The following is a 27,712-nucleotide window of genomic DNA, read 5'->3' on the forward strand; positions in this document are numbered from 1 at the left end:
ACAAATAATTTTTAAGTAAAAAAATATATATATTCCTCATACATTTTGTTCTGATACCTAAAATCACTGTGTGCAGGTTTTGCAATGTTCCACAGAAATGGGATAATCACAAAGCAAAGTTTGATTTAAGCAACTCCCTGTTTACATTATTGCTAAACAAGTGAGATACTATCACCAGTGACCTAGGGACATTGTATGTGTTTGTTAAATAAGGGGGGGAGTGGGGGTGAGGGGATCAGCAGGGCTTCAGTGGAAACAAAACACCTCCCATTGTTGAATTCCAGTAAGGGGAGTTAATTCGGAGATTATAAACTATTCCAGTCTGAGGTCTGAAGCACTTTGGCATAAACTGAGGCAGGAGCAGCACAAGCAAACAGGAACAAATGCACCACTAGTGATTTTGAAAAATGTTTTTACTGGCTCGTCTCTTCCTGCTTCTAGCGGCTTTATACTACGCTGCAGGTAAGCTGTGTCATTCAGAACGATCTATTACAGTGCCACAGTTTTACTTTTGTATTTCAGGTTTTCATATCCAATAATATTTTACATATAGATTATTTACTTTACTACTTTGATTGTTATTTGTAGATTGTTTGAGCCAATAATTAAATATTTGCAACTGCAAACCTAGCAGGGAGGTAATCTCATATTAATTAAGGAGTTGGAAGCTTTCCTGGGTTTACGGCTCAAACATTTTCAGAGATGTGGGTTTCTTTTTGTTTTGTATGAGTCTTAAATCTTATAATGATGTGAACAATGTAAATGAAAAAATGGGTTACAACAAGGTTACCATCAAATATTATATAATTGCACTGTCATGAAATAGATAAAACAGTCAGAAAATGATTGTGGTCTATTTATAAAGCCCGGGAGAGAGATAAAGTAGACAGAGAACCATCCAATCCACTCCTAACTGACATAGTACAGGCTGTGCTTGAAAAATAACACCAAGTATTTGGTTGGTTGGCACTTTATTGCCATTTAAAATATATATTCCCAAGGCTTAGTAACTAGGCCCAAATATTGTGTTATAAAGATTTATAGTCCTAGTTGTTGTTTGTATTAAGGATACATTTTTCAAACTATAAATCATGTAATTAGTTAAGGTATAAATAGTAGAAATTCTCCCAAATGTTGTTATAACTAATACAAAGTTAGGAATGAAATATCCTTTGAGAGTTTGTTGGTGAAATCATCCATAGTTAAATGACATTTAAGTCTGGTTCCTAGCCAGTACCAGCAGTGTTTATAATAGAATGGTATTCTTACAACATCACTGCAGACAAGTATTGTCACAATAGCACATTGTTAATAAGAGGCATATTAATCATTATGCCCCATATGATTCAAAATATTTTGCCATCTGACAATTCTGAAGTGTCGAAGATTGCACAGTTGCTGGGACAGTTATTCCAAAAGCAGCTCTCCCCATGATGACATTGAGCCAGATGTACTTAGCTTGAAAAATGATAAAATGGAGAGTGAAATGGAGCTGTGAAAAATGACAGGTAGGAGCTGATTGGGTGGTTGTTTATCACTCTCCATTTTATCACTTTTCAAGGCTTAGTAAATTTTTCCCTTTGGCAGTTATGAGCAGGGCATAAAGTGGTCATGCAGAGGTGGGGGAACTATGCCACCTAATTATCCCCCCTCCCCCCAGGCCAGTGGTAGTGTTTTGGCATTCCTCTGCAAACTAAAATGCTTTTCTGTGAGAATTACTGTGCAGGGCCAATGTGGAGTTTAAAATGTTCCACCTCACCATTGGAGGTGGTGGAACTCAGTTTCACCCTGTTCCCCCTCACTTTAACCCCTGCTAGAGAGAGACCTATTTAAATCTCTTATTATCTATAATATACTGTAACCAGGGCTATTTTTCTGCAGGCTCCAGCAGGAACTGAGGCCCTTATTCTAGTTCACTCTTTCTGACAATATATTTCTTAGATGGACAAAACCATGTGCAGTGCAGGTGAGGCAGGTGTAAAACCCCACCCAAATCTAATTATCTCTGCACAAGTAACACCTGCCTCACCTGCAGTGCACATGGTTTTGTCCACCTAAGAAATATTTTGTCAGAATGAGTGAACTAGAATAAGGGCCACAGTTCCTGCTGGAGCCTGCAGAAAAATAGCCCTGACTGTAACTATGTTTGTTTCTCCCTGTTATGCTATATAATAATATGTTACCTAGTTGAAATTGTTACTTAAACAGTATCGGTAGTTCAAAAATGAAAAAGAAATGAATGCTAAGAAAATACTAAATAAAAATAGCTCATATTATAAAGATATACATAATTTTCAGTCATTGATGGTTTAAGCAGATAAAGCTGTCATATTGACAAGTGCAGGTATTATTGGAATATTTATTTATTTATTTACAGTTTCTTATACAGCGCAGCAGATTCAGTTGCGCTTTACAATAGTAGACAGTCATAAAACAAACTGGGTAATGACAGACAGACTTGGGGGTTAGAGGGCCCTGCTGCAAGCTTACAATATATAGGGACAAACTGTAGGAGGGAAACACAAGGACAGGCACCAGAAATAGCATAGCAGTCCCACCAAGTTGCAAGTCCAGAAGAAAAGCTATATAATACATAAGTGCCTCAGAGGGTCATGCGTGTAGAACAGGCATTCCCAACCACTGTCCTCAAGGCACACCAACAGTGCAGGTTTTGTAGATATCCAGGCTTGATCACAGGTGACTTAATTAGTATCTGAGGGATTCTGATTAAACCATCTGTGCTGAAGCCTGGATATCACTAAAACCTGTACTGTTGGTGTACCTTGAGGACCGTGCTTGGGAATGCCTGGTGTAGAACTTAACTATGATAGGCTTGCCTGAAGATGTTTTCAGGGAACGCTTGAAAGTTTGGAGGCTAGTGGAGAGTCTTATTGTGGAATATTAATGATAACCTATTATTTGGCATTGTACTAATCCATTACTGTGCAATACTGATATCCTATTTCGGTACTTGTTTCCTAGCATGGCACCCATCGCATACCATCACATACCATATTTAGTGGTGTGCGATGTGTGCAATGCGATGCGATCTTCCGGTTAAATTAAAAGGAGTGCTTGTAAAATGAAATATCGCATAGCATCGCATGCCAGCAAATGTCATGCGATACAATTTTTAATTGTACAAGCACCCTGATGGGTGCTTACAATGTTAAATGCACCCCCATTGTCAACGGCACCCCCACTATCAACGCCAACCCGCACTATCCACGTGGGCGTGGAGTCGATTTTAGATAGTGTGGCGAGCGCAGTGACGTGTAATACGAGCCCGAAGCATGGTGAGCGCAGCGAGCCCTGCGAGGGGACGCGTAATACATGTAAAGTAATCTGTGTCCCCTTGCGGGGCTCGCCACGCAAGGGCTTGGTGGCTCGCTGCGCTCGCCACACTATCATCTAAAATCAACTCCACGCTGACGTGGATAGTAGGGGTATGAAAAGGTCGGAGGACGCGTACCGCCACCCCTCGCGGGCTTGCTGTGTTCGCCACGCTTCGGGTTGGCGTTGATAGTGGGGGTGGCGTTGACAGTGGGGGTGCATTTAACATTGTAAGCACCCATCAGGGTGCTTGTACGATTAAAAACCGAATAGCATCGCATGCCGCTATATTGCATGCGATGCAATGCGATAAGATGCACCTCGATCAAAATTGTGGGTGCCGTGCTAGGAAACAAGTACCCCTATTTCTAATATATTACAATACATTAATGTTATTTTACTGGACATTGCTACTTCTGTCATTACTGGGAATTTGCTGAAGACACTGCTCCTGGTTTAGTATAAATTTTATTTTTTGGTGCATTGATTCAGAGCCGGGCCCTAACCAATTTGATGCCCTAGGCAAGATTTTGGCTGCTGCCCCATAGCACCACCACCAGTTCTGCATTTGACTTTGCACCCCTCTCCCAACACCGCACCCATCACAATGCAGCATAGATCCCCTCAGCAGCCATCAATATCAATCACTCCTCACCTATAGTATTTATTATCCACAGAGCCATAACTTAGACATTCTAGTGGTACAGATGGAGTTCTTCTCATTCAGCGAGGGTCTGGTGGTCGGATCGCCACCGGTCTCCACCACCTTCCCGCACCCCCCCCCCCCTAACCTTGCCCGTCTCCCTGAAGTGGAGATGGGCAGGGTTCCCGTCCCATGCCACCCGAAAACTGGGACGCGCATGCGTGTGAGATGCTTGCGCATCCCAGTCAGATGGAGCATCTCTCCACCAGCAATCGCCAGCGATGGCATCCTGGAGAGCCCCAGCGCTGGCAGAGAGGTGCTCCATCTGTGTGTGCCAGCAGAAACATTTGCACCCCCATCCACCATATTTGAAATAGAGATAGTACGCGCGGAAGTGGCCAAATGATTGGAGCTTTAAAAATATGGGCAGGCTCACACAAAGGGAGACTGCGGGCAGGATGTAATGAAGTCTGAGTTTGACGGCCGTGCTCGATGTTGGACAACCTCGGATGTTGTCCTTGTAAATGATTGTGCCTTTAAAAAAACCTGTGTGTTTTGGCAGGGTTGGGATCATTTGGTTTACAGCATAATGGTCAACAGTCATTAGGTCTACACCATTAGGTCGACATGGGAAAAGGTTGACATGGGTCTAGGTCGACATGAGAAAGGTCGACGTGGTTCTAGGTCGAAAGGTCATTAGTTCAACATGTCATTAGTCCGACAGGTCATTAGTTTGACAATGTCTAGGTCGACAGTGAAAAGGTCGACATTGGGTTTTTCAGTTTTTTTACCTGAATGTCAACATCGTCGACATGGACACAGTTTAAAGTGCACCGCATCCCCTTGCTATGCATCGGCCACAGTGCCTTGCTGTGCTCGGCACACTACTTTATTCTCTGATCACGCGCTAGTGGTTGGTAGGGCATGAAATACCGCCTGTCAGCACATGTCAGCTCAAAAAACAGTGAAAACCCCATGTCGACCTTTTGACTGTCGAACTAATGACCTGTCGACCTAGAACCATGTCAACCTTTCCCTATGTCGACCTAGACCCATGTCGACCTTTCCCCATGTCGACCTAATCATGTCGACCTAATGACTGTCTACCATCATGCTGTAGACCAATTGACCGCATCCCGTTTTGGCAATAGACAATATATGTTTTTGTATTGTTTTAATGTTTGTTTTAATGGTATGTTTTATGGATACCGGTATTGGGCATCTATTCAATTTTTATACTATGTTAAATATTTACCCACTTCTAAATTAAAAGATGTAATTATGTCAAATAGGTGCGCATAATATTACAGCTGGTAGTAAATTGTGAAGAGTTTTTGTACATTTTTTTATCATATATATCTCTTTCTCGCACAAGCACAAACACAGAAGGTAGCAGACTTGCTCTCGAAGCTTTTGCTTCGAGCGGGCTTACTAGTTACATATAACGGGACATACAAGGTGTTTTGGAGTTCTGCACACATTGATTATAATAATACCCTAGAATTAATGGGCAATATGCCACTGCGTGTTTGTTGACATAGTGGGGGTGCCATCCCAAACGTTCTGAACAGGAGAAACGACAAGAGAGGGAAAAGGTTTGTAGTGGATGCACTCCTTGTGAGAATTTTTTTTTTCTGGAATATATTCCATTTTTACTATTTAACTTAAAAGTAGTGGAAGCTCCTTTTCTCTTTATTAAATATGGAATGGATGAGGAGACAACCACTGGTAGCGAAATAAGAGGTTAAAAAATGAGGCATAAACACATGTAGTGATATTGAGAAAGAAAGAATGTGGTTTAAAGATTTAAAATGTAGGCAGAGGTAATAGGATGATAGTGCTTGGGTGTATACGGGGGTATATTCCCCACCAGGATGTTTCTGCTGATCCACACTAAATTGCAACTGAGTGTGGTTCACCCAATTTACACTTTTTAAACACTTACCTAAATTGGCTATACTGGTGTGTTGGATCAATCACCTAAGGAGATTGGCAACAGTCAGAAAAAGATACAATATCAAAACCAACTTATAGATCAGTGGTGGCCAACCCGTGGCTCTTGAGCCTCATGCCGCTCTCCCCCTTGTAAAGTGAGGCTCCTGCTCCCACTGCTGCCCGCCGTCCACCGTCCGTCCCAGTCCCCCCTGCTGCCGGTTCCCTGAATCCCTTCTCCTTCTGAGGGGAGGAGAGCATGCATCGCGCATCTCTCCTACCCCTTACTGTGCATCCTTGTGACTGGGCCATCCGCCAATCAGAGCTCGCGGGCCAGCAGCCAATCAGGAGCCGGCCAGCGAGCTTTGATTGGTGGACAGCCCAGTCACAGGGAAGTGAGGGGGAAGGAGACGCGTGGTGTGCTGTGCTCTCCTCCCATCAGTTACATGACAGGAGGACTGCAGGGGGACACCAGACTGTCCTCTCCCCGCCTGGCAGCAGCAGCAACAACGGTGAGTGCTGCTGCTGGGAAATTTGCACTGTGGGGTCATAGCAGTTTGTGGCACTGTGGGGGCATAGCAGCTTTCTGGCACCATAGGGGCATACCCGGCACCGTGTGGTGCATACCTGGCACCGTGGGGGGCATATGTGTATCTGGCACTACTGGGGGCATATGTATATATGGCACTGCACTATTGGAGGCATATTTGTATCACACCCACCCTAGGTGTCAAAATAAACTACGCCCCTTTTTTCGGCGCGCGCATGATGTCGGCTCTTTAGCTTGACTACCGATATTTTTCGTCTCTTTACCTCTGACCGGTTGGCCACCCCTGTTATAGATACTGCCTTTAGTTAGATTGTATCTATGTCCTCCAATCTGGCAATGTGCCCAGAGGTTTTTGAACAGAGTATCCTTATAGCGTGGGGCAACAGTGACATCTGCTGGACAACTTTGTCCCTTGCAGTGTCTTTAATTTAATATGTTGCTATACCCAGCTGTTGTAACTGAGTATATTCCGTATTCTTAACCCCATTACAACAGCTGGGTATAGCAACATATTAAATTAAATCTATAAGTTGGTTTTGATATTGTATCTTTTTCTGACTCTTGCCAATCTCCTTAGGTGATTGATCCAACACACCAGTATAGTCAATTTAGGCAAGTGTTTAAAAAGTGTAAATTGGGTGAACCACACTCAGTTGCAATTTAGTGTGGATCAGCAGAAACATCCTGGTGGGGAATATACCCCCGTATACACCCAAGCACCATCATCCTATTACCTCTGCCTACATTTAAAATCTTGAAACCACATTCTGTCTTTCTCAATATCACTACATGTGTGTATGCTAATGTCATTTTTTAACCTCTTATTTCACTACCAGTGGTTGTCTCATCCATTCCATATTACAAACCTTTTCCCTCTCTTGTCATTTCTCCTAGTTACATATAACAGCATACTTTAAGGATAAATAAATACTTATCATTGTTTAGTGGTCATTCAAGAGGTCATAGAGTGAGCGCTGGTAGTATAACCTTTTAAAGTTTGCTCTTTTACACTTACAGGTAATATATACCCCTGTCCCATGGGTGGATTTAAGGGAGAGTGCGCCCCTAGGCACAACAATAATGGCCACCCCCACACTTGCCTAAACGTATTATTTTTATTGTTTACTTATAAGCCCTCATTTAATAATAGCCAATTTAATGGATTAATATAAAAACACTAACTGTGACATTTTTATTTTCTGTTATGTATACATATTTAGGGGCAGATGTATCAAGCTTCACAAAGTGATAAAGTGGAGCGTGCTAAACAACCAGCCAATCAGCTCTTACCTGTTATTTTTCAAACCCAGCCTTTAACATGACTGGAAGGAGCTGATTGGCTGGGTTTTTAATCACTCTCCATTTTATCATTTTGCGAAGCTTGATACATCTGGCCCTTACTAAGATGGCAGTATCTGCATGTCCTATCCATTCCACTCTATTCAAGATGGAATATGGTACAGTGGATATTTTGCATCCAAGTGCCACCCCCAAACCTGTGCCGCACCTAGGCACATGCCTCACGTGCCTAATTGGAAGTTCGGCACTGCCCTGTCCTCCATAAGCAACTACTTACTAGACCCACAACATCTTTAACACTATGCACCCACAGCCTGTCCCCTCCAGTCTCCACAAACATACAGTCTGTCCCCACCAGACACATGCATACAAACACACAAACATGCACACATACACACATCCTTTCATCTCCAGTCACTATTCACACAAAGGCCCTTATTCAGATCTGATGGCAGTATAAATTTTTTCTCAAAATGGGCAAAACCATGTGCACTGCAGGTGGGGCAGATGTAACATGTGCAGAGAGAGTTAGATTTGTGTGAGTTATTTTGTTTCTGTGCAGGGTAAATACTGGCTGCATTATTTTTACACTGCAATTTAGATTTCAGTTTCAACACACCCCACCCAAATCTAACTCTCTCTGCACATGTTACATCTGCCCCACCTGCAGTGCACATGGTTTTGCCCATTTTGAGAACAAGTTTGTACTGTGATCAGATCTGAATAAGGGCCCATGGCACACCCCTGAGTGCTGGGGGTTCCGCAATGCACCACTGGGAACTGGTGCAGAAACCGGAATTACAGATTTTCTATCCACCGGACACCCGATCCTCAAGTTGAGAAGAAGGGTTCTGAAGCCACCCAAAAAACGGTACATTCGGTACACTGTTATTCAGCCGGTACAGACCATTAAAAAACGGTACTGTACTGGCTAAGTCGGAGGGTATGCATCTGCCCCACCTGCAGTGCAGCATGGTTTCGCCCATTTTGAGAACACATTTGTTCTGCGATCAGATCTTAATAAGGGCCAAAGCCTGTCCTATCCAGTATTTGGTTTTGCCAAAATCGCCCTTGTTGGCTTTGGATCTGTATTTATTTGAAAAAATCATAAAAACAGCTAAAATCACAGAATTTTGGCCTTTCATTTTGTTCCTACGGTATTATTTACCTCAATTACAGTCATTTCCAGTCAGTTTTGATGAACTCACAGCTCACTTGTAATAATATTATGACTTCTGGCAGCAGCTGCAGCACTGCTATGGGCTTCCTTCTCTCCTCTCAGTTGTTTGTCCTCCATTCTATCACAGCACAAACCAGCCAACAGTCACAGAACCGTATACACAGAGGGAGTACAAAAAGCAGTCCCAGTACCATATACACAGTGGGGTACTGACAGCAGTCACAGTATAGTACACAGTGGTAGTACAGACAGAAAAAAGAAAACTTATTTTATATATATTTTTAACTTTTATAGGTACTTGTGTATTATCACGGCGCCCCCGATTTCCATCGCAGGTCATTGTACAACCAAAAATCGCGTCGCATCGCTTGCGATATGATCGCTTGTGATGCGATGCGACCGATTTTAAGTCGCACATGCACTCAGATGCCTAATTCCTTTGTTAAATAATCCCCAGACCCGATTTTAGATTGTACACCCACCCTGATGGGTAATGAATATGTTAAATGCCCCCCATTGTTAACGCCACCCCACTATCAACGCCAACCCGAAGCATGGCGAGCGCAGCGAGCCCGCGAGGGGTGGCGGTACGTGTCCTCTGACCTTTTCATACCCCCTCTATCCACGTCGGCGTGGAGTTGAGTTTATATAGTGTGGCGAGCCACCGAGCCCCGCGAGGGTACGCGTAATACTTGTAAAGTTATTCGCATCCCCTCTTGGGGCTCGCTGCGCTCGCCACGCTTCGGGCTCGGTGGCTCGCTGCGCTCGCCACACTATATAAGATCAACTCCGCGCCGACGTGGATAGTTTGGGTATAAAAAGGTCGAAGGACGCGTACCGACGCCCCTCGCGGGCTCGCTGCACTCACCACACTTCGGGTTGGCGTTAATAGTGGGGTGGCGTTACAATGGGGGGGGGGGGGGCATTTAACATACTTATTACCCATCAGGGTGGGGATACAATTAAAAATCGGGTCTGGCTGGGCATTTAACATTGAAATCGCGTCGATGCAATATTAAAATTGTACACCGGGAAAAGACTCAAATCGGGTCCATCGCATGCCATCGCATACCTTAATTGGTGGTATGCGATGCGATGGGCGCCGTGATAATACACAAGTACCCTTTTATATATTATTTTTTTTAAAAACAAGCGTAGTCACACAATACTGTATACACAATATTTTTATATTTGTTGTCATTTTTGAGAGCAAAGGGTGAGGTAGCGACAGCAGTCACTTACCATATACACTAGTGGTGTCAAACTCATGGCCCTCCAGCTGTTGTGGAACTACAAATGTAGCGGGATTCATCTTTGCAGGGGATGGCGATGGCGTCGCCATCGCCATCGCCATCCCCTGCCCCGCCGCCATCTGTATGCCGGAAGGGAACGCGCGCGCACGAGGTGCGTGCGCTTCCCCTTCCGACGGTGCTGCCCTCGGTCGCCCGGTGCCCACACCGGGCGACCGCACCTCCCCACAGTGGCCAGAGGTCCCCCCCAGCCCCTCAAGCGGGAGGCGGACAGTATTGTGTACACATCCCAACATGCCCTGTCACATATTTTATATAATGGATTGCTAAAACTGTGGTAGGGCATGCTGGACCGTGTAGTTCCACAACAGCTGGAGGGTCATGAGTTTGACAACACCGATATACACATGTGTGGTAGTCACAGCACCGTATACATACACAGTTGTGGTACAGCCTGCAGTCACAGTAATATACACAAATGGGGTAAGACAGTAGTGACTCACAGTACAGTATGCACACAATGGGGTTAAATTAATTATGGCCAGGCAGCACTGACAGTGTACATACAGTACAAGGTTAAATTGCCAGCCAGCAGTGACAGTGTACATACTGTATGGGGTTAAATTGCCAGCCAGCAGTGACAGTGTACAAAAAGTATGCACACCAGTGGCGTAACTATAGCCCCGCAGCCCCCGCGGTGGCGGGGAGGCGCTGAGGGACTGTGGGCGCCGATCTGCAGGGCTATAGTTACTGCACCCAAGTAAACTTACACACACCCCTTACCCCTCCGCATGCCGCCGCCGCATTCAGGGTCCCGGCCGCAGCGCAGATCTTGTTCTGGCTCAGTCTCCCCCTGCAGTTCTAATGAAAAATAACTATCAGAAAATGGCTGCCCCCATACAGCAGACAGTTTTTTGGGATGCTAGAGGAGGCGCGGGCCTAATCTAGCATCCTTAAAAAACTGTCTGCTGTTAGGGGGCAGCCATTTTGTGATGGTCATTATAGAACTGCAGGTGGAGACTGAGTCGGGAGAAGATCTGCGCTGCTGGACCATGAATGCGGTGGCGATGACATGCGGAGGGGTAAGGGGGGTGTTTAACTTCACTTGGGAAGGTGGGTGGGAGGGCTAGGGGGAGGCGCTGCTGATATCGGCGCGGGGGGGGGGGGCGCAAAAAATCTAGTTACGCCACTGATGCACACCACAGAGTGGGTTTAAAACTGGCGGTACTTATTTCCTAGAACGGCGCCCACGATCTAGATTGTATGTGTTGGCCCGATTGCATGCACCTTATGTGTTTGTGCGACATAAGATGCATGCGATGCAATTGACGAGATCGACGAGATTTTTACATTGCAAGCATTGCATGCATCTTATGTGTTTGTGCAGCATAAGATGCATGCGATGCAATCGACGAGCTTTTACATTGGAATCAAGGTGAAATGGTCCCTGAGACCCAATTTTACATTTATTCCAATGTAAAAAGCCCCCAAAACCCCAATTTTAGTTGCTAACCCCCCCTCATGGGTGAAATGCCCCCCCCCCACCCATTGTTAATGGCACCCCACTATTGACGCCAACCCAATAGTCCACTCATGAATACATAACATGTATTCCAATAATTAAATAAAATAAGAGCAAGCTCTTTAGAGAAACCTTATGTTATGCAATGCAGAACACACCAAAAACATGAAAAAGAAGAAAATTAAGAAACGCACACAATAGATTATTCTATATACCTGTGATTTCAGTACATATTGGAACAGCCTTTTATGCGGCAGGGGTGCTATCCAGGCAATCGGGGTACAGTACTGAATTTATGCAAAGAGAAAGAAGAATTGCACTATGGATGCACACCAGTAAATCGTTAGCACTTAAACTTTGAATGTTTCTTTTTTTTTTTTTTTTAAAGAAAGAGGGAGAGATCCTTCTAGTCTTTTAATATATAGGACCACATAGGGTGCCCCTCTCTGCTGGGTTGAAATGTTTAGGGGGTAATATGATGGCATACACAACATATATACATTTATTAAAGTGCTAACGAAGAAAATGAAAATCATGTATAAGGATTTAAAATTGATGGGTTAGCTGCCAGATGTCTTTGTACTGCAATTTTAATATGAATTCCCTATTGGGCGGTATTCAATGTGAATACCGGCGACGTGCAGCGAATCCTGTTTAGGATTCGCTGCACATTCGCCACTGGTCGCCGCGTTCCGGAGCCTCGCCGGCTCCGGTATTCAACGAGTCAGGGGCTCGCTGCCCCTGACCGGTGAATCTGAGCTCCTGCGGCGAACGCCGCAGGGAGCCTGAGGACTGTGGCAGGCAGGGAGATGGAAGTCTCCCTGCCTGCCCCAGAGCGTATGTGGGGGGGAGGTGGGCTCCCCGGGTGCCAGGCAGCACAGGCTGCCCCCCGGGGGTGCCAGCAGGGGACCGGGTATATTCACTACACCCGATCATGCATATGTAACGATCGGGTGCAGTGAATATATGAATATCTAATGAGCGGCTCAGCTCCGGCGCCCCCTGCTGGCTGGTCAGTGTAAAAAAAAAGAAAAAAATGAATAAAAATGAATAAAAATAGCATGCCCCTCCTCAGAATAAAATTCCAGATTTTTTTACACCAATTGTAAAAAAACAAAACACTTTATTTTAAAAGTTCACCTTCCACTTCACCATAAAAAGATAGCGATTGCTACTCGGTGAATCATGGCGAAAAAAACCTTGAAATGTATTCGCCATCTGGTCATTGAATAGGGTGATTCACCGTTTTAGTCAGAAATTGGCCTTACAGCACAAAATCGCCATAAAAACCTGGCGAATCAGCCTTATTGAATAACGCCCATTGTCTGGGAGTATAATAAATTCCTGAGATCTGTGCCAGAATAATGGATAATCTATTAGCACTAGGGAATCTATTAATTGTGTGTGTATATTATGGTATCCTCTAAATTGCTGGCATTCTGCCTGGGAATTGAACTAGGCTGATACATTTAATTTAAAAGACTGTTACTACATCTTTGTTTCTTATGCAATGTGTCAAATGATCCCTAAGTACAGTCCTCAGTTAAATCAGTTATTGTGAGGGAATCAATTAAATTTGCAGCTTGTGTTGTCCTTAATGACAGTTTAAAAAAAAAAATCTGATACCAGTAGTTTTACTACATATCACAGTGTGTAATGTATTTATCACATGACAATTATAAATGGGGTTTCTTATTATAGATCACCCTCTAATTAGCAATGTGAAGTAGTATCATAGGGGATTATTTTGGTTCACTCGCAAAGGCACAATCACCCTCTAATGGACAAAACCATATGCAATGCAGGTGGGGCTGATGTAACATGTGCAGAGAGAGTTAGATTTGGGTTGGGTTTGTACTTTAAACTGATATTTATAGTGTAAAAATAAAGAAGCCTGTATTTATCCTGCACAGAAACAATAAAACACCCATATCTAACTCTCTCTGCACATATTACATCAGCCTGCAGTGCATATTGTTTTTTCCATTAGAGAGAGATTGCACCTTTGCGAGTGAACCAGAATAACCCCCTAAGATACTGCTCCACAGTGCTAATTAGAGGGTGATCGATAATAAGAAACCCCATTTATAATTGTCATGAGTGAACCAGAATAACCCTTATAGTCCAAATTCAGAATTAAATTAATATATATTTATTTTATAGGGTCTGCTATTGCACTGTCCCCACTAGTGCTTTGCGGAGTCTTGTGTTCAGATTTCTATACAATACACCACACAAGGTTGATCCCTAAATGTGATCTTACTGACATTTGAATCATAGGCAGACAAGGAGAAAAGAGGACTCCTTTTGTGGGGCACTCTTGAAATGTAAAGTTTAGAAATTAAAACGTAACTTTTATTATATTTCTCTTAAGATAAATAGGACAAGTCAGACTGTTGCATTTAAAAGAATCGATTTCTTACACCCATTGTGCAGTGAGCTTTTGAGATATATGCTATGCACCTTAGGAGTGTATATGCTATATTGTTGGAAAAAGTCGTTCCACAGTGGCAACACTTAGTAAACGATGTGTGCTCATTGCAGCCAAAGCTCAATTTGACTGGGATTGGTTGGAGGCAAATTAATTAGAAAATTCAATATAGTGTGAATAAGGGTTATATTCCCTGTGAAATGAAGACTGCTAGTAAATGATTGAAATATACAAATATGTTTATGTTTTAGGACAGAGAAATACAAATATATGTGTATCCATGGCATGTAGTACCTGTCATTATGATATGCCAGTGCTCCGTCCAGAATGTGCTGATCTCCCGTTGTCCCTACTAGTTGAGCTTAACGGGATGGTTAAAGTGATCTCAATAATTTGTTGCTTATTAACAAGCTATGATGGGGTGACACACGGACAGAATGTCTTGTACACCCTAGCTGTGTTAGTCTAATTGAGTCAAATGTAGACAGTGTTTACACAGTGTAACCTATTTGAAACAAAATAATTTTCAATAAAGTATACGTCTGTCACTGCTGATTGTATCAATTCTTTTAGAGACACCACAAATGGTAACAGTGTACTTCTGTTACCAGCCAATTTCTCTGGTGCTCTAGATTGCATGCCAATATACAACATAAGTATTATTGTAGCACATTATTTGCTAATTTGAATCAGCCTAATTATTAGTTGTTCGTTGGTACTTGTGTAGTTTCATGGCGCCACTGTCTGTTTACTCTTTCTGTAAAATTGGCAGCTTGCCATGTTTACTATTTCTTTGAAAATTGGCAGCTTGCCAGCAGTCTGTTTAGTTTTACTTTTAACTATGAAACTTGGCAGATTTTCAGAGTTCTATACTGTAGTAAGGTAGCGCGGGCTCACTGAAATAAGTGACGTTACCACGTTATCTGTGAAATAGCGTTTTTTTGCGCTGGAGTAGCATCCCAGTCACAAACTGCATCTGTAGCCACTAACAGCCTCTTTTTGGCTGCAATCAGAGGTTGCATCCCAAGCACAGTAGCGTCCAACTCACAAACAGTGACTGTACTCAGAAATAGCGTCTGTTTCACCTCAGTCACAATTTTGCAGGTATGAATGTGTTCCTGAAACAGCTCCACTATCCACGCCACCCATTTTCATACCCCCACTATCCACGTCAGCGTGGAGTTGATTTTATATAGCGTGGCGAGCGCAGCGGGCCACCGAGCCCGAAGAGTGGCGAGCACGTGGACTCTGGCAAGCTGCCAATTTTCAAAGAAACATTAAACACAGCTGTCTGGATTAATAAAAAACACTGGCACCATGAAACTACACAAGTACCTCTTTTTTTAAATATAGTTTTGATTAATACATTTTATTTAAGAAACATCTCTACGGGCTGGCCGACACGTGTTTCAATTAAGCTTTATCAAGGCTCAAACTGATTGTCTCCCAGGGTGCCTCTTTATTGAATTGTATCTAGCTAATCATTATGCTTTCCAGTGTCCGATGAGATGTTTTAGCAAATGGCCGCTTTCACTCAGCCACATTTGTGTTGAGGCAGCACAATTAGAGTGTTAGCACTTTAATAAATGTATATATGTTGTGTATGTCATTATTTTAACCGCTAAAAAAATTTCCCCAGCAGAGAGGGGCTCCTGGTACTGTCCTATATTTTAAAAGACTGCAAGGATCTCTCCCTTTTTAAAAAAAAAAAAAACAATAAAAGTTGAAGTTTTAATGATTTTTCGGTTTGCATCCATAGTGCAATTCTTCTTTCTCTTTACATAAATTCAGCACCTCAAAAGTATACCTAGTTTTCAGAATACCAGGAAATAGAATATATATTGGGAAATTTACTAAGATCTAGGAATACGGTCGATGCCGGGTACAACAGCATACGACCGGCATTGGCCATATTTTTAGGAAAATAGGAATCGTAAATAGGGCAGATTTACTAATCTTACACACACAAAAAAGTTTTTTTGTTGTTCACTGGAAAATGGTCCAAATACCAGAAAAGACCAAGTACCAGTTCACAAATTTCCTAGCGCTTAAATGGGATTGGATATACTACTAAAAATACTCAGTGTTTATATATAAAAAACAAATATCAGCTGCCGCAGCCAACACCTATGGGTCTGCCGTTACCCACAATAAAATATGCAAGGAGAAAAGACAAAAGTTGGTGTGTATTGTGTTGCTAGATATGTAATAAATAGTACTCCGAATATACACCTTTTGTGCAGAAATGAACTGGAACACACTGCTTGAGTAAGATACATTTTATATTCTAAAATATATCATAAAGTCACAATGGAAATACATTTACAAAATCACAAAAATAAACATTCAAGAAAAATAAAAAAACAAAAGTAAAAAATAATAAAAAACACAAATATGATAATGACTGATTCTGAATAGAAACAAGAATGGATGTTTTTTGGGGATCTCCGCTGTTTATCTAAAGCAGCTTTAGTTGTATCGAATATTATAAGCTGGCATATATTAATTAGCGGCGGTATCCACAGGCTGTTAATATTTCAGAGTCCACAATATAGTGTTTGTTAGTGGGTAAGAGAAATAAGCACAATAACCGGCAGTCTATTAGCATGTAAGCAAACACGCAGTTGGAAAGGATTCAGCAGAGATATATTGGTTAGTGCAAAGGTTAGTTGAAGCAGTTTATAGAGAGGTCGTAAGAATGTCTCACCCCTTTGGTGGCGTATGTGCTGGTACCAGACCCGCTGATTACTCCGTTCGGAGGGGGCGGCTGATGATTGTCCCATGTGGGGCACCTCTTTTGGGCGCCGGCAGCCTGCACTTCCTCCACGAGCGTCCAAGGGGAAACAGCCAGCCAATGTCCTGCTGGACGGAAGCCCGGGTGGATTTGGCCCAATCGTCCAGTATGGGTGACGTCAAAGCGTTTTGTTTTCTTGGTTACATGGAAACTTTCTCAAGACATCTTGAGAAATCTTTTCAGATTTACTAATCTGCCCTATTTACGGGATTAATATTTCCCAATGGCATTGGCGGCTGTATGCATTCATATTTGGTGGCCGTATATATGTCTGACAAATAAAAATACGAATTGTCAGCCTGCAGAGATAACTCAGATCCATGTAGGCTGCTGTGTGTAAAAATATAAGAAAAAATAAAGAATTTAAAAAAAAAACAGCATGGCCCCCTCCCCCACGACTATAACCAGCCCTGGGCTCAAAGAGTCAGGCCCGGTATTTAATTTCTAATACCAGCACCAGGTTCAAGGGCCGGTCCTGGTTCCCAAAATATGGGGGACAAAATGAGTATTGGTCCCCCCGTGTTTTAAGAACCAGCATCAGGCCCAAACAGCCAACATGGTAATGCCACAGAAGGGGAAATCTATTTATACTAGTTCCCCGCCAAGGCATTAATTCCCCTCACTGATCAGCCCAGGTGGGGACCCCCCCCCCCCAATAAAGGGGTCCCCTCTTCAGAATTAACCCTACAATATTGCAAATAGTTAAATAAAACATACAGACACCAGTGGCGATTAAGTTTAATTCACACTACAGTCCCTTTGTGCAGTAGAATCCAAGTTCTCTTACATTTTTATTTTTACACTTTTTTGGACAGAAACATGCACAGATCTCAGTGATCTGTGCATGGTTCTGGCAACTCACCAGCCTGGGTCTATATTTTTTTGCGTTTTTTGTTATTGTTTAAGGCGCATTTTAAAAAAAAGTCGCACCCTATTACATTTACAATTGTAAAGTTGTCTATAAGAAAACATCTGGATGTGATCTTGGATGTGACTTTGAATGTATGGTTTTTTGCTCCCAGAAAAATGTGAGATTTTTACCACAAATCTAACACTACTACATTTGCCCATTTTTAAACAAAAAATTGCACTTCTCTAAAAATCGCACCCTATTTCATTTCACCAAAGAGCTGAATTTATCAATATTCGCTTGATGAGACATGGGCTGACAAGAACACTTCCCAGAAAATAGATTGATAGTCTAATACACATGTTTTGGGCTAATTTACTGCAAATTGCTTGTGATAAATATGCCCCATAGTGACTGAAAATGTGTGCAATGGTTAGTTACAGTCCTGATCATTGTGTATAATAGTGGTTCCCAAACTTTGTTGAAATACTTGAGAATCAGTATTTTCTTGTAGTATTCCCCTATGTCAAAAGTTCTTTTTATTATGAAATACATCTTTTTACATAAAATTAAGTTAATTGTGCATAACTCCCAATTTGTTAAAAGCGTAAATTATGATGCCACGCATGCTGAAGAAGTGCACCTAAAATGTGGGGGCATGGCGCAGCTGCAAGAGGGTGTGGCCTATGCTTGTGCCCCCATTTTCTGTGCTGTGAGGGCACGTCCAGCCCCTCTGTCATCGGGAATAGATGCTGCATGTGCACAGGGCCGGTGTAAGGCTTCTCAGCACCCTAGGCAAAACTGCAACCTACTGCCCCCCCCCCCCCATACTGCCACCAATAACCATTTTCCAATCCCTTAATGCATAATTGCCTAAAATTCTGGAATGGCAGGGAGCCTCCCAAAATTGAGTGGTAGGTGGGCAAGACCCCTGCTTTCTCTGGCAGCCCCCAGCACCCTCCCCTTTGCCACCCACAACAGAGTACAAGAAGAGAGGGCAGCAAAAAGGGAAGTATGCCTCAAGAGAAAGTATGGAGGTGAGGTCGTAGAGGTTCCACAGCAACCACCTGCATTTACAACAAGGATCCTCACAGACATCCTTGATTTTTTGATAGGCAGACTTGGGGGCGCCCCCTAGATCCCGGCACCCGAGGCAGCTGCCTAGTGGTAGAGCCGGCCCTGCATGTGCACAGCGTCTATTCACTGCTGCTTTGCAGCACTGGGCAGGGGGAACCCCCTACTGCCCCCCCCCCCCACCGCAGGACACTGTCGGCCCCAGGTGGGACTGTTAAAAAATTGGATGGTTCCCGGAAAATCGGGACATTTGGGAGGTATGAATTGTGTTTACATGTCATCCTTTTGTTCTGCTATGTACATACTTGCCTGCTTTCCTGGAAATTAATGGAGAACAGGGCCGGATTAAAGGGGGGGGGGGGCTCAGGGGGTCAGTACCTCCATCTAGGGGCCCCCTTTGGTTGGCATGCATTTAAATATATATATATATATATATATATATATATATATATATATATATATATATATATATATATATATATATATTAGCAAAAGGTTTTGTGCATGAGAGTTGGGTAGAGCTTCAGCTTCACCTATCTGCCAATGTGACAATGATTAATGGTGCTGAGCATTGGGAGCCAAGGCACACTGACTGCACAAGTGTGCAGTGCATTACTGGGAGTTGACTAAGTCAGAAGAGACTTTGCACAAGATGTCAGAGGCTGAGAGGTTTGTGCTGAGCTATGCTAATCACATACTTCTCAGGCCCAAGAGTACAGCAGCAGCAGCCTCATCATGGGCGGGTTTTTAATCAGAGGCAGCACTGTGCCTGTTATGTCTCCTAAACACAGGCTTTTTGTGTGGTATATATCTCCTATATATTTGGCTACATCTGTCACTCAAAGTGGGTGTCTGTGTCTATAACGCTCTGTTCCTGGACTTTCCTCTTAATGTGTGATTGCCTTCATCTGTGCTGAACACCTTTCTGAGAAATTAACCTGTTTAAAACAGGTGATGGCAATCATACATTAAGGGGAAGTCTAGAAACAGAGCATTGTGTCCCTCCTGGAGAGGGTCATGTTGGGAGGTATGTGACAAAGAACCAGCCCAGTGAGCCCACAGACAGTGCCAGACACCCACTGCCTTCCCATGTTGCCCAGCACTGCTACTCCACAGCCACCAGGTGAGCGCCCCCCTCCCGCGATTTGCGGCAAAACCTCCCCCCCCCGCGCCCCCCCTCCCGCGATTCGCGGCAAAAACACCCGCTCCCCCGCGACCCCCCCTACCGCGATCCGCAGCAAAAACACCCCCGCGACCCCCCCTCCTGCGATTCGCTGCAAAAAGAACCCCCCACGACCCCTCCCGCAATTCGCGGCATAACCACCACCCGCGACCCCCCCTCCCGCGAATCGTGGCAAACCCTCCCCCGTGACCCCCCCCCCCGATTCGCGGAAATAACACCCCCCCCCGCGACCTCCCTCCCGAGATTCGCGGCAAAAAGAACCCCCCGCGACCCCCCTTGCACGATTGGCGGCACCCCCCCTGCGACCCCCCTCCCGCGATTCGCGGCACCCCCCCCCCCCGCAATTCGCAGCAGCCCCAGGATTAAATGGCACATGCAAAACACTGACATGGCTATGGTCGACAATGAAAAAGGTTGACATGAGTTTTTGAAGATTTATTTTTAATTTTTTTTAATTTTTTCATATTCATTGTCATGTGTCGACATGGACACCAATGAAGTGGCACACTTATGTCAACATTTACATGTGTTGACCTTTCTGTGTTGATTTTTTTCTTGTGGCGATTTGCGTCACACCCCCCGCAACCCCCCCTCCGGCGATTCGCGGCACCCCGGCACCCCCCCGCGACCCCCCCCCTCCCGCAATTCGCGGCACCCCCCGCGATTCGCGGCAGCCCCAGGATTAAATGGCACATGCAAAACACTGGCACGGCTATGGTCGACAATGAAAAAGGTTGACATGAGTTTTTGAAGATTTATTTCATTTTTTGAATGTTTTCATATTCATTGTCATGTGTCAACATGGACACCAATGAAGTGGCACACTTATGTCAACATTTACATGTGTTGACCTTTCTGTGTTGATTTTTTCTTGTGGCGATTCGCGTCATACCCCCCCGCAACCCCCCCTCCCGCGATTCGCGGCACCCCCCGTGACCCCCCACCTCCCGCAATTCGCGGCAACCCCCCACCGGAACCCCTGTGAACCCCGCCCTCCCGCGATTCGCAGCACCCAACCCCGCGACCCCCCCCCTCCCGCAATTCGCGGCACCCCCCGGGATTCGCGGCAGCTCCAGAATTAAATTGCACATGGAAAACACTGACATGGCTATGGTCGACAATGAAAAAGGTTGACATGAGTTTTTGAAGTTTTTTTTTTCATTTTTTGAATGTTTTCATATTCATTCTCATGTGTCGACATGGACACCAATGAAGTGCCACACTTATGTCAACATTTACATGTGTTGACCTTTCTGTGTTGATTTTTCCTTGTGGCGATTTGCGTCACACCCCCCCCCATCCCCCCCACCCCCACAACCCCCACTCCCGCGATTCACGGCACACACACACACCTCCCCCGCGATTCTCGGCACCCCACCCCGTGACCCCCCCTCCCGTGATTCATGGCACACCCCCGCGACCCCCCCTCCCATGATTCGCCGCAACCCCCGCCCCGTAACCCCCCTCCCGCGATTCGCGGCACCCACCCCCGCGACCCCCCCTCCCGCAATTCGCGGCACCCCCCCACGATTCGCGGCAGATCCAGAATTAAATTGCACATGGAAAACACTGACATGGCTATGGTCGACAATGAAAAAGGTTGACATGAGTTTTTGAAGTTTTTTTTTTTCATTTTTTGAATGTTTTCATATTCATTCTCATGTGTCGACATGGACACCAATAAAGTGGCACACTTATGTCAACATTTACATGTGTTGACCTTTCTGTGTTGATTTTTTCTTGTGGCGATTCGCGTCACACCCCCCCACCCCCCCCGCAACCCCCACTCCCGCGATTCACGGCACACACACACCCCCCCGCGATTCTCGGCACCCCACCCCGTGACCCCCCCTGCCGTGATTCACGGCACACCCCCCGCGACCCCCCCTACCATGATTCGCCGCAACCCCCGCCCCCCGTAACCACCCTCCCGCGATTTGCGGCAACCCACCCCGCGACCCCCCTCCCGCGATTCTCTGCAATCCCTCCCCTCCCGCGATTCGCAGCATCCACCCCCCCACAACCCCCCCTCCTGCAATTCGCGGCACCCCCCGCGACCCCCCCTCCTGCAATTCGCGGCACCCTCCGCGACCCCCCCTCCCGCGATTCGCGGACACCTAAGTTGCAATACAGGGCATCTTTCATACAATTCTAACTATTTTTCTCATATACAAACGTTCACAAATTAAGGGGGCGCAGCCCCTTACGACGGTGTGAAGAGCGCCCGTAGGGCGCGATGAATCACCTAGTATATGTATATGTATATATATATATATATATATATATATATATAGTCACTGTACGCCCTATGTCCCGGAGACCCGGTTTGAATAAGGCAGGCGGCACTCCAACGGCATTAGGGGAAAAAGATACGTTTTTTATTGCATTGCTGTTGTAGCCTACGTTTCAAGACCGAAGTCTTTTCGTCAGGGCGTGCAATATCAAAAGAATAAAGTGCTGTGTGATGTGCAGAAGAATCAGTACAATGTACTGATTCTTCTGCACATCACACAGCACTTTATTCTTTTGATATTGCACGCCCTGACGAAAAGACTTCGGTCTTGAAACGTAGGCTACAACAGCAATGCAATAAAAAACGTATCTTTTTCCCCTAATGCCGTTGGAGTGCCGCCTGCCTTATTCAAACCGGGTCTCCGGGACATAGGGCTTACAGTGACTATTCATTCAAGGAAGGCACCGCGGGACATCAAAAGAATCAGCAGGAGTGCCGAACTACCCCTGGTGTATATATATATATATATATATATATATATATATATATATATTTACATTAATCGCCCCCGTAGTTACCCATTGACCAAGTTAATACTGCCTGTACTGTGTGTTTTGGCAGTGTTAAATTCTCCTGTGCAGTTTGTGGCCAGTAATAACAAGTGGGAGGAAGCCCCCTGTCTAAAGTGACCCAGGCCCCTGAAGGCTTTATCCAGCCCTGATGTAGAATGATTTTTTTTTGGGTAGTCCCCTGCACCTGTACAAGAGTAGGTGGATCTCCCACATACGGGGCAGATGTATGAACCAGCGTTAAGTGCAAAAATGCACTTAACGCTGGTTAACTGGGGGGATTACGATTTTCCTAATGTATTACTAGCACACCTAACGTGAGCTAGTGACAGCCCGCCGAGTTATGCTTGGCGGGGCTGTCCCCTGCAATCCCCCCCAGTGTTTAGCGGCCGGGGCGATGTATTAACAGCCTCCCAGGCGTTAATTCGCCACGGCCACTTCGCCAGCTCAGGGCTAGCGTTGTCCTGTCCCCCACTGCGGGGACAACGCTAGCCCTGCTTCTGGCTCGGGCTGCCCAGGAGATCTTGCGGTTTTTGAGAGATTTTGCGCATGCCCATTAGAGCCGAACAGGGGGGGAAGCGCACTGAGCATGCGCGGGATGCCGGGGGAGCCGATTAGGAGAGCCGTTAATGCTGGGCATAACGGCTCTCCTTATCGGCTTGGGGGGGTTAATACATTTGCAAATAACGGGTGCCTGCTTGTCCTCGTTATGCAGTAGAAGCGGGACCCGTTATTTTAGAAGCGCTAAGGGGGGGTTAGTACATCTGCCCCACTGAATGGATGTATTGTAATGCATAGTGAAAAACTATAGGTATAACAATTATAGCAGTTACATTTGCTTATCACAATGTTAATTCACATTAAGGTAAAAACAAAACTATGTTAGTCTATTGTATAAATATGTTTATTTGTTTTCTTTCATTTAGGATGTCCAGCTCCAAAGAGCACTGCAGAATATTCACTAAGTGGTGACGTGAAAGACAGTTATCCCCAAGGTTCAACTGTATCTTTTACTTGCTTCCCTGGTTTTAGTCGTTTTGGACAAATAAAACAGGTGTGCACTTCTGATGACAAATGGGTGTTTGTCACTCCAACAGGCGGGTGCAGAAGTAAGTATTTTTTATTTATTTAAAGAAGATGTAACTTTTTATCTGAATAACTATTACTAGGTGATTACTAGGTGGTTCATCATGCCATACGTGCGCTCATGACAACGTCGTTATGGCGCCCGTATGGTGAAATATGGTTTGTAACGTTGTAAGGGCGCCCCGTGAAATATGGTTTTTATTATATGGAGGATTCCCTGCTGTGGGTGTGGGAGCAGGGGTGGTGTGGGCATATTAAATGCCGAAAATACATACAGGTAGTCGTATTTGCATACCACTGCCTACGAATACAACTATTTCAGGCGTATTCACCTTAGTAAATTCCCCCCCACTGTGTTCAATTAGTAATTAAGGTAACAATACATTAAATATACTTTATATTTATATTATATAGAAAGACCTTGTGGACATCCTGGCGATATTCCTTTTGGATCATTTGAACTTATAGAAGGAGATTCATTTGTGTTTGGAGCTGTTGTTGAATACTCATGTGATGAAGGGTAAGTCTATGCGTCATCTATATTATAGGTTTTTATGCTATTTCCTGTGCAGAGAAACAACAAAGGCACAGAAGATGTGTTGCCCATTTTCAAAGATTAATAAGTGACCATTTCAGGTCCCTGATGGAAACGCAACACTTGGTAATTTGGTCGCTGAGCGATATATATATATATCACTGAGCGGCAATCATTTACACTGCAAAATCAAACTGGTTTTGCAGTGTAAATGATTGCCGCTTTAAAAAAACTGGAGATTTCTTACCAAATCTCTCACTTTCTGAATCTCTCATCCTATTAAATCTCACCCAGCATTTCTTGTACTGTTAAAAATTGTACTTTTAATTTGGGGGATTTGCTGACGATGAATTGAGGATTATTGATATAAGGTTTTTAAAAAGTTGAGCTCTCTGTAGAATGTGTCAATTTCTTTGAAAGAATGTTTCTGTCTTTGGGTATTGATTATCAGTTTGTCACTTGAACCACTTGTTACCTTTTCTCTGTATTCATAATATAGTAGTCAGAATTCAATGCACATAAATCACAGGTGCAGCAGATATAGCTATGTGAATGAAATGACAGCCAAAAATGAATCTTAGGAAGCACAAGGGGACTGGGCTTATCAATATTATGTGTAACAGTTTTATATATATATATTTTTTATATATCTGCCACTGAGTCAGTATATGTAACTTGGCATGGAATAATGCCATCCCAAATCCTATGGGCATTTTTCAAGTGTTTTTTTTCCTGGTTACCATTTGTAGGGTGGGGGCAGTGGGAGTATATTTCTACTAGATTATACTGATGAATTGAAGTTCAGCTGGAGATTTGGCATCAAATTGTCCATTATTGATGTTCAAGCTATCCAGGAACAGCCATAACAGCTATGGCTGTTAAATACAGAATGTTGGTAGTACCAATGTCCTAATAAATTGCCCATATATAGTAGTCTTCTTTTCTTTTTCAATTGACAATCAGAATCGACTTTATTGGCAATGTACACTTACGTGTACTAGGAATTTCTTTTGGTAACAGTGCAGCTTGCACATCAAGTGGGGGTCATAAGGGAGGAGACATTGCATTGAAATACATTTGTGGCGTTATCTTCATGGTATTACATATTGCTTTCCATTACATTCATGGCATGCACTTGGATTATTTAAATTGTGTGTACCATTTTTAAATATAACTATTTTCTTTTTTATCTCCCCTTTCTTTTAATTTATTAGAATTTCTATATAAGAGCATTTCAAGAATTTCAAATTACATTTATTTAAAGTTAAAACATAACCATATCTATTTTTTTTTTTATAGGTATCAGATGGAAAGCAAACAGAGAATACGAGAGTGCAGTGCTACTGGCTGGACTAATGTCGCTCCTCACTGTGCAGGTAAAAAAAATGCATAGTACGTAAACTCAGTTTGGTAGCACAAAGATTATTTAATGACCCACAAAAAAAACTGTGCATATTTCAATGTACTGAAAAAAATAAAAATAAATCTTTTATGTACCATCATTTTACCAAAACATGCCCTTAGGCTGTTAGGTCTTACATGCAGGTACCTCTTTCCTCATGTGCTTTTCCTTCCCTCACAATGACATCAAAGGTTCTGCTGCTCTGTTGTTCTATTTTAAATATTCTAAAATCTATAAATAATGTATCCTAAATTGGCGATTATTTCCTTTGTTCTTGTTTCACTAACAATTTCCTGTGGCTGAAAGTCAAACAAGCCTCATAAAATAGAGTTAGGGGCGTATTCATAAATATATTCAGCAATATGTCCTTAAAGGTATTCAACCTTTTCCACATGTTAAAATGGAACCATTCTGTTTCCTCCTGCTGTAAGAAGCCTGTAAGTTGTGAAATAGATCCACTCTAAGGGATATGTTAGGGGTCCCTAAAGGTGAGAACTACTGCTCCTTGTTATTAAAGACCTTGTTAGTATCTTTAAGTGACCAGACCAGCCTCTTAAAAACAACTTTTTTCAGTTTGGGAGTGCATATCCCTTAAGGTCCATACACACTGGGCGACTATGCCCAGCGTGGATGGACAGCGATGATGTCAATCACTGCTGCGGGGAAAGCTGCTCAGTGCACACACACTGAGCAGCTTTCCAACTGCCCGGCGCCGATGGAGGGGGAGAATGGCTTTGCATAGCGCAGAGCTATGCAAAGCCGTCCTCAGCGCCGCTCATCTGCTGGTATAACCAGCAGATGAACGGCTTTCCCGGCGATGATGAGGGAGCACACAGCAGCGCTCACCGCTCATTGCTGGGGCATACACACTGGGCGGCTTTGTGCTGAAAGCCGCTCAAACAGGCTGTTTTGAGCGGCTTTCAGCTCAATGTCGCCCAGTGTGTATGGGCCTTTACAGTGGACCTATTATGCAACTTATAGGCTCCTCACAGCAGGAGGAAAGCATCGCCCATTAATCCACTACTAAAAGGATTGCACAAAGTTAAGCTGAACTCCATCTGGTGAGGCACGATAGGAACTAACACAGAAAATCACATAGTCCAGTTTTTAGACTCTTTTAAGAATATATCTAAAGTGTGGACTGTTTTTATGTCACCCTTCTTTAAACACTATCAGTACAGGTTGAGTATCCCTTATCCAAATATCCATTATCCAAATGATTCCAAAAACCATACATTCCAGAACGTTAATAAAAAACAATTGTTGATAAAACCACTACTGGGGACATGATGTGTAACTGGCACTAAATATGTGCAAGAAAATGATTGCTTGGCATTCAAATTCAGTATCTGAGATACTACACAAACTTTGCTTCATGTTTTTAAACCTTGTTTTATGCACAAGTAAAATATATTTATGTGTATTTTATATGTTTGATGTGCTTATACAACATAAATGCAAGATACCTCAAGGTACATCATTGAAATATAAAATTATTCTGAAATACGGAATAATCCATTATCCAAAATTCTTCTGGTCCCGAGCATTTTGGATAAGGGATACTCAACCTGTATTACTAGTGCGGGTTTTATTATTTGTAACTATGATGTAACTATGATGTGCTATTTTTTATTAAACTTGTGATATTATTCCTTCACTAGTAAGCAGAGGCAGAACTCTATCTATCTATCTATCTATCTATCTATCTATCTATCTATCTATCTATCTATCTATCTATCTATCTATCTAGATTACTGAACAGAAATATATATTTTATATAAGGTTATATAGGGTTGTACATGTGTGTGTGTGTCGAAGTTAATGCTTCGAAAAATAGTCTGCAACC

At 43.6% G+C, this 27,712-nt stretch overlaps 1 protein-coding gene across 2 annotated transcripts in view; it reads left to right on the forward strand.

Moving 5' to 3' along the window:
- The first annotated feature begins 304 nt into the window (after positions 1 to 304).
- CFH (complement factor H) overlaps positions 305 to 27,712 on the forward strand; it is a 401,411-nt gene continuing 374,003 nt past the window's right edge. For both annotated transcript variants that reach the window (XM_083156807.1, XM_083156808.1), the window contains exons 1-4: positions 305 to 462; positions 23,770 to 23,952; positions 24,344 to 24,449; positions 25,764 to 25,840. In XM_083156807.1, the coding sequence (XP_083012933.1) occupies positions 408 to 462; positions 23,770 to 23,952; positions 24,344 to 24,449; positions 25,764 to 25,840 (421 nt within the window). In that variant the 5' untranslated portion in view covers positions 305 to 407. The remainder of the gene's footprint in view (positions 463 to 23,769; positions 23,953 to 24,343; positions 24,450 to 25,763; positions 25,841 to 27,712) is intronic.

The sequence above is a fragment of the Crinia signifera genome, chromosome 8 (assembly GCF_055691185.1).
Source record: "Crinia signifera chromosome 8, ASM5569118v1, whole genome shotgun sequence".
Classification (NCBI taxonomy): domain Eukaryota; kingdom Metazoa; phylum Chordata; class Amphibia; order Anura; family Myobatrachidae; genus Crinia; species Crinia signifera.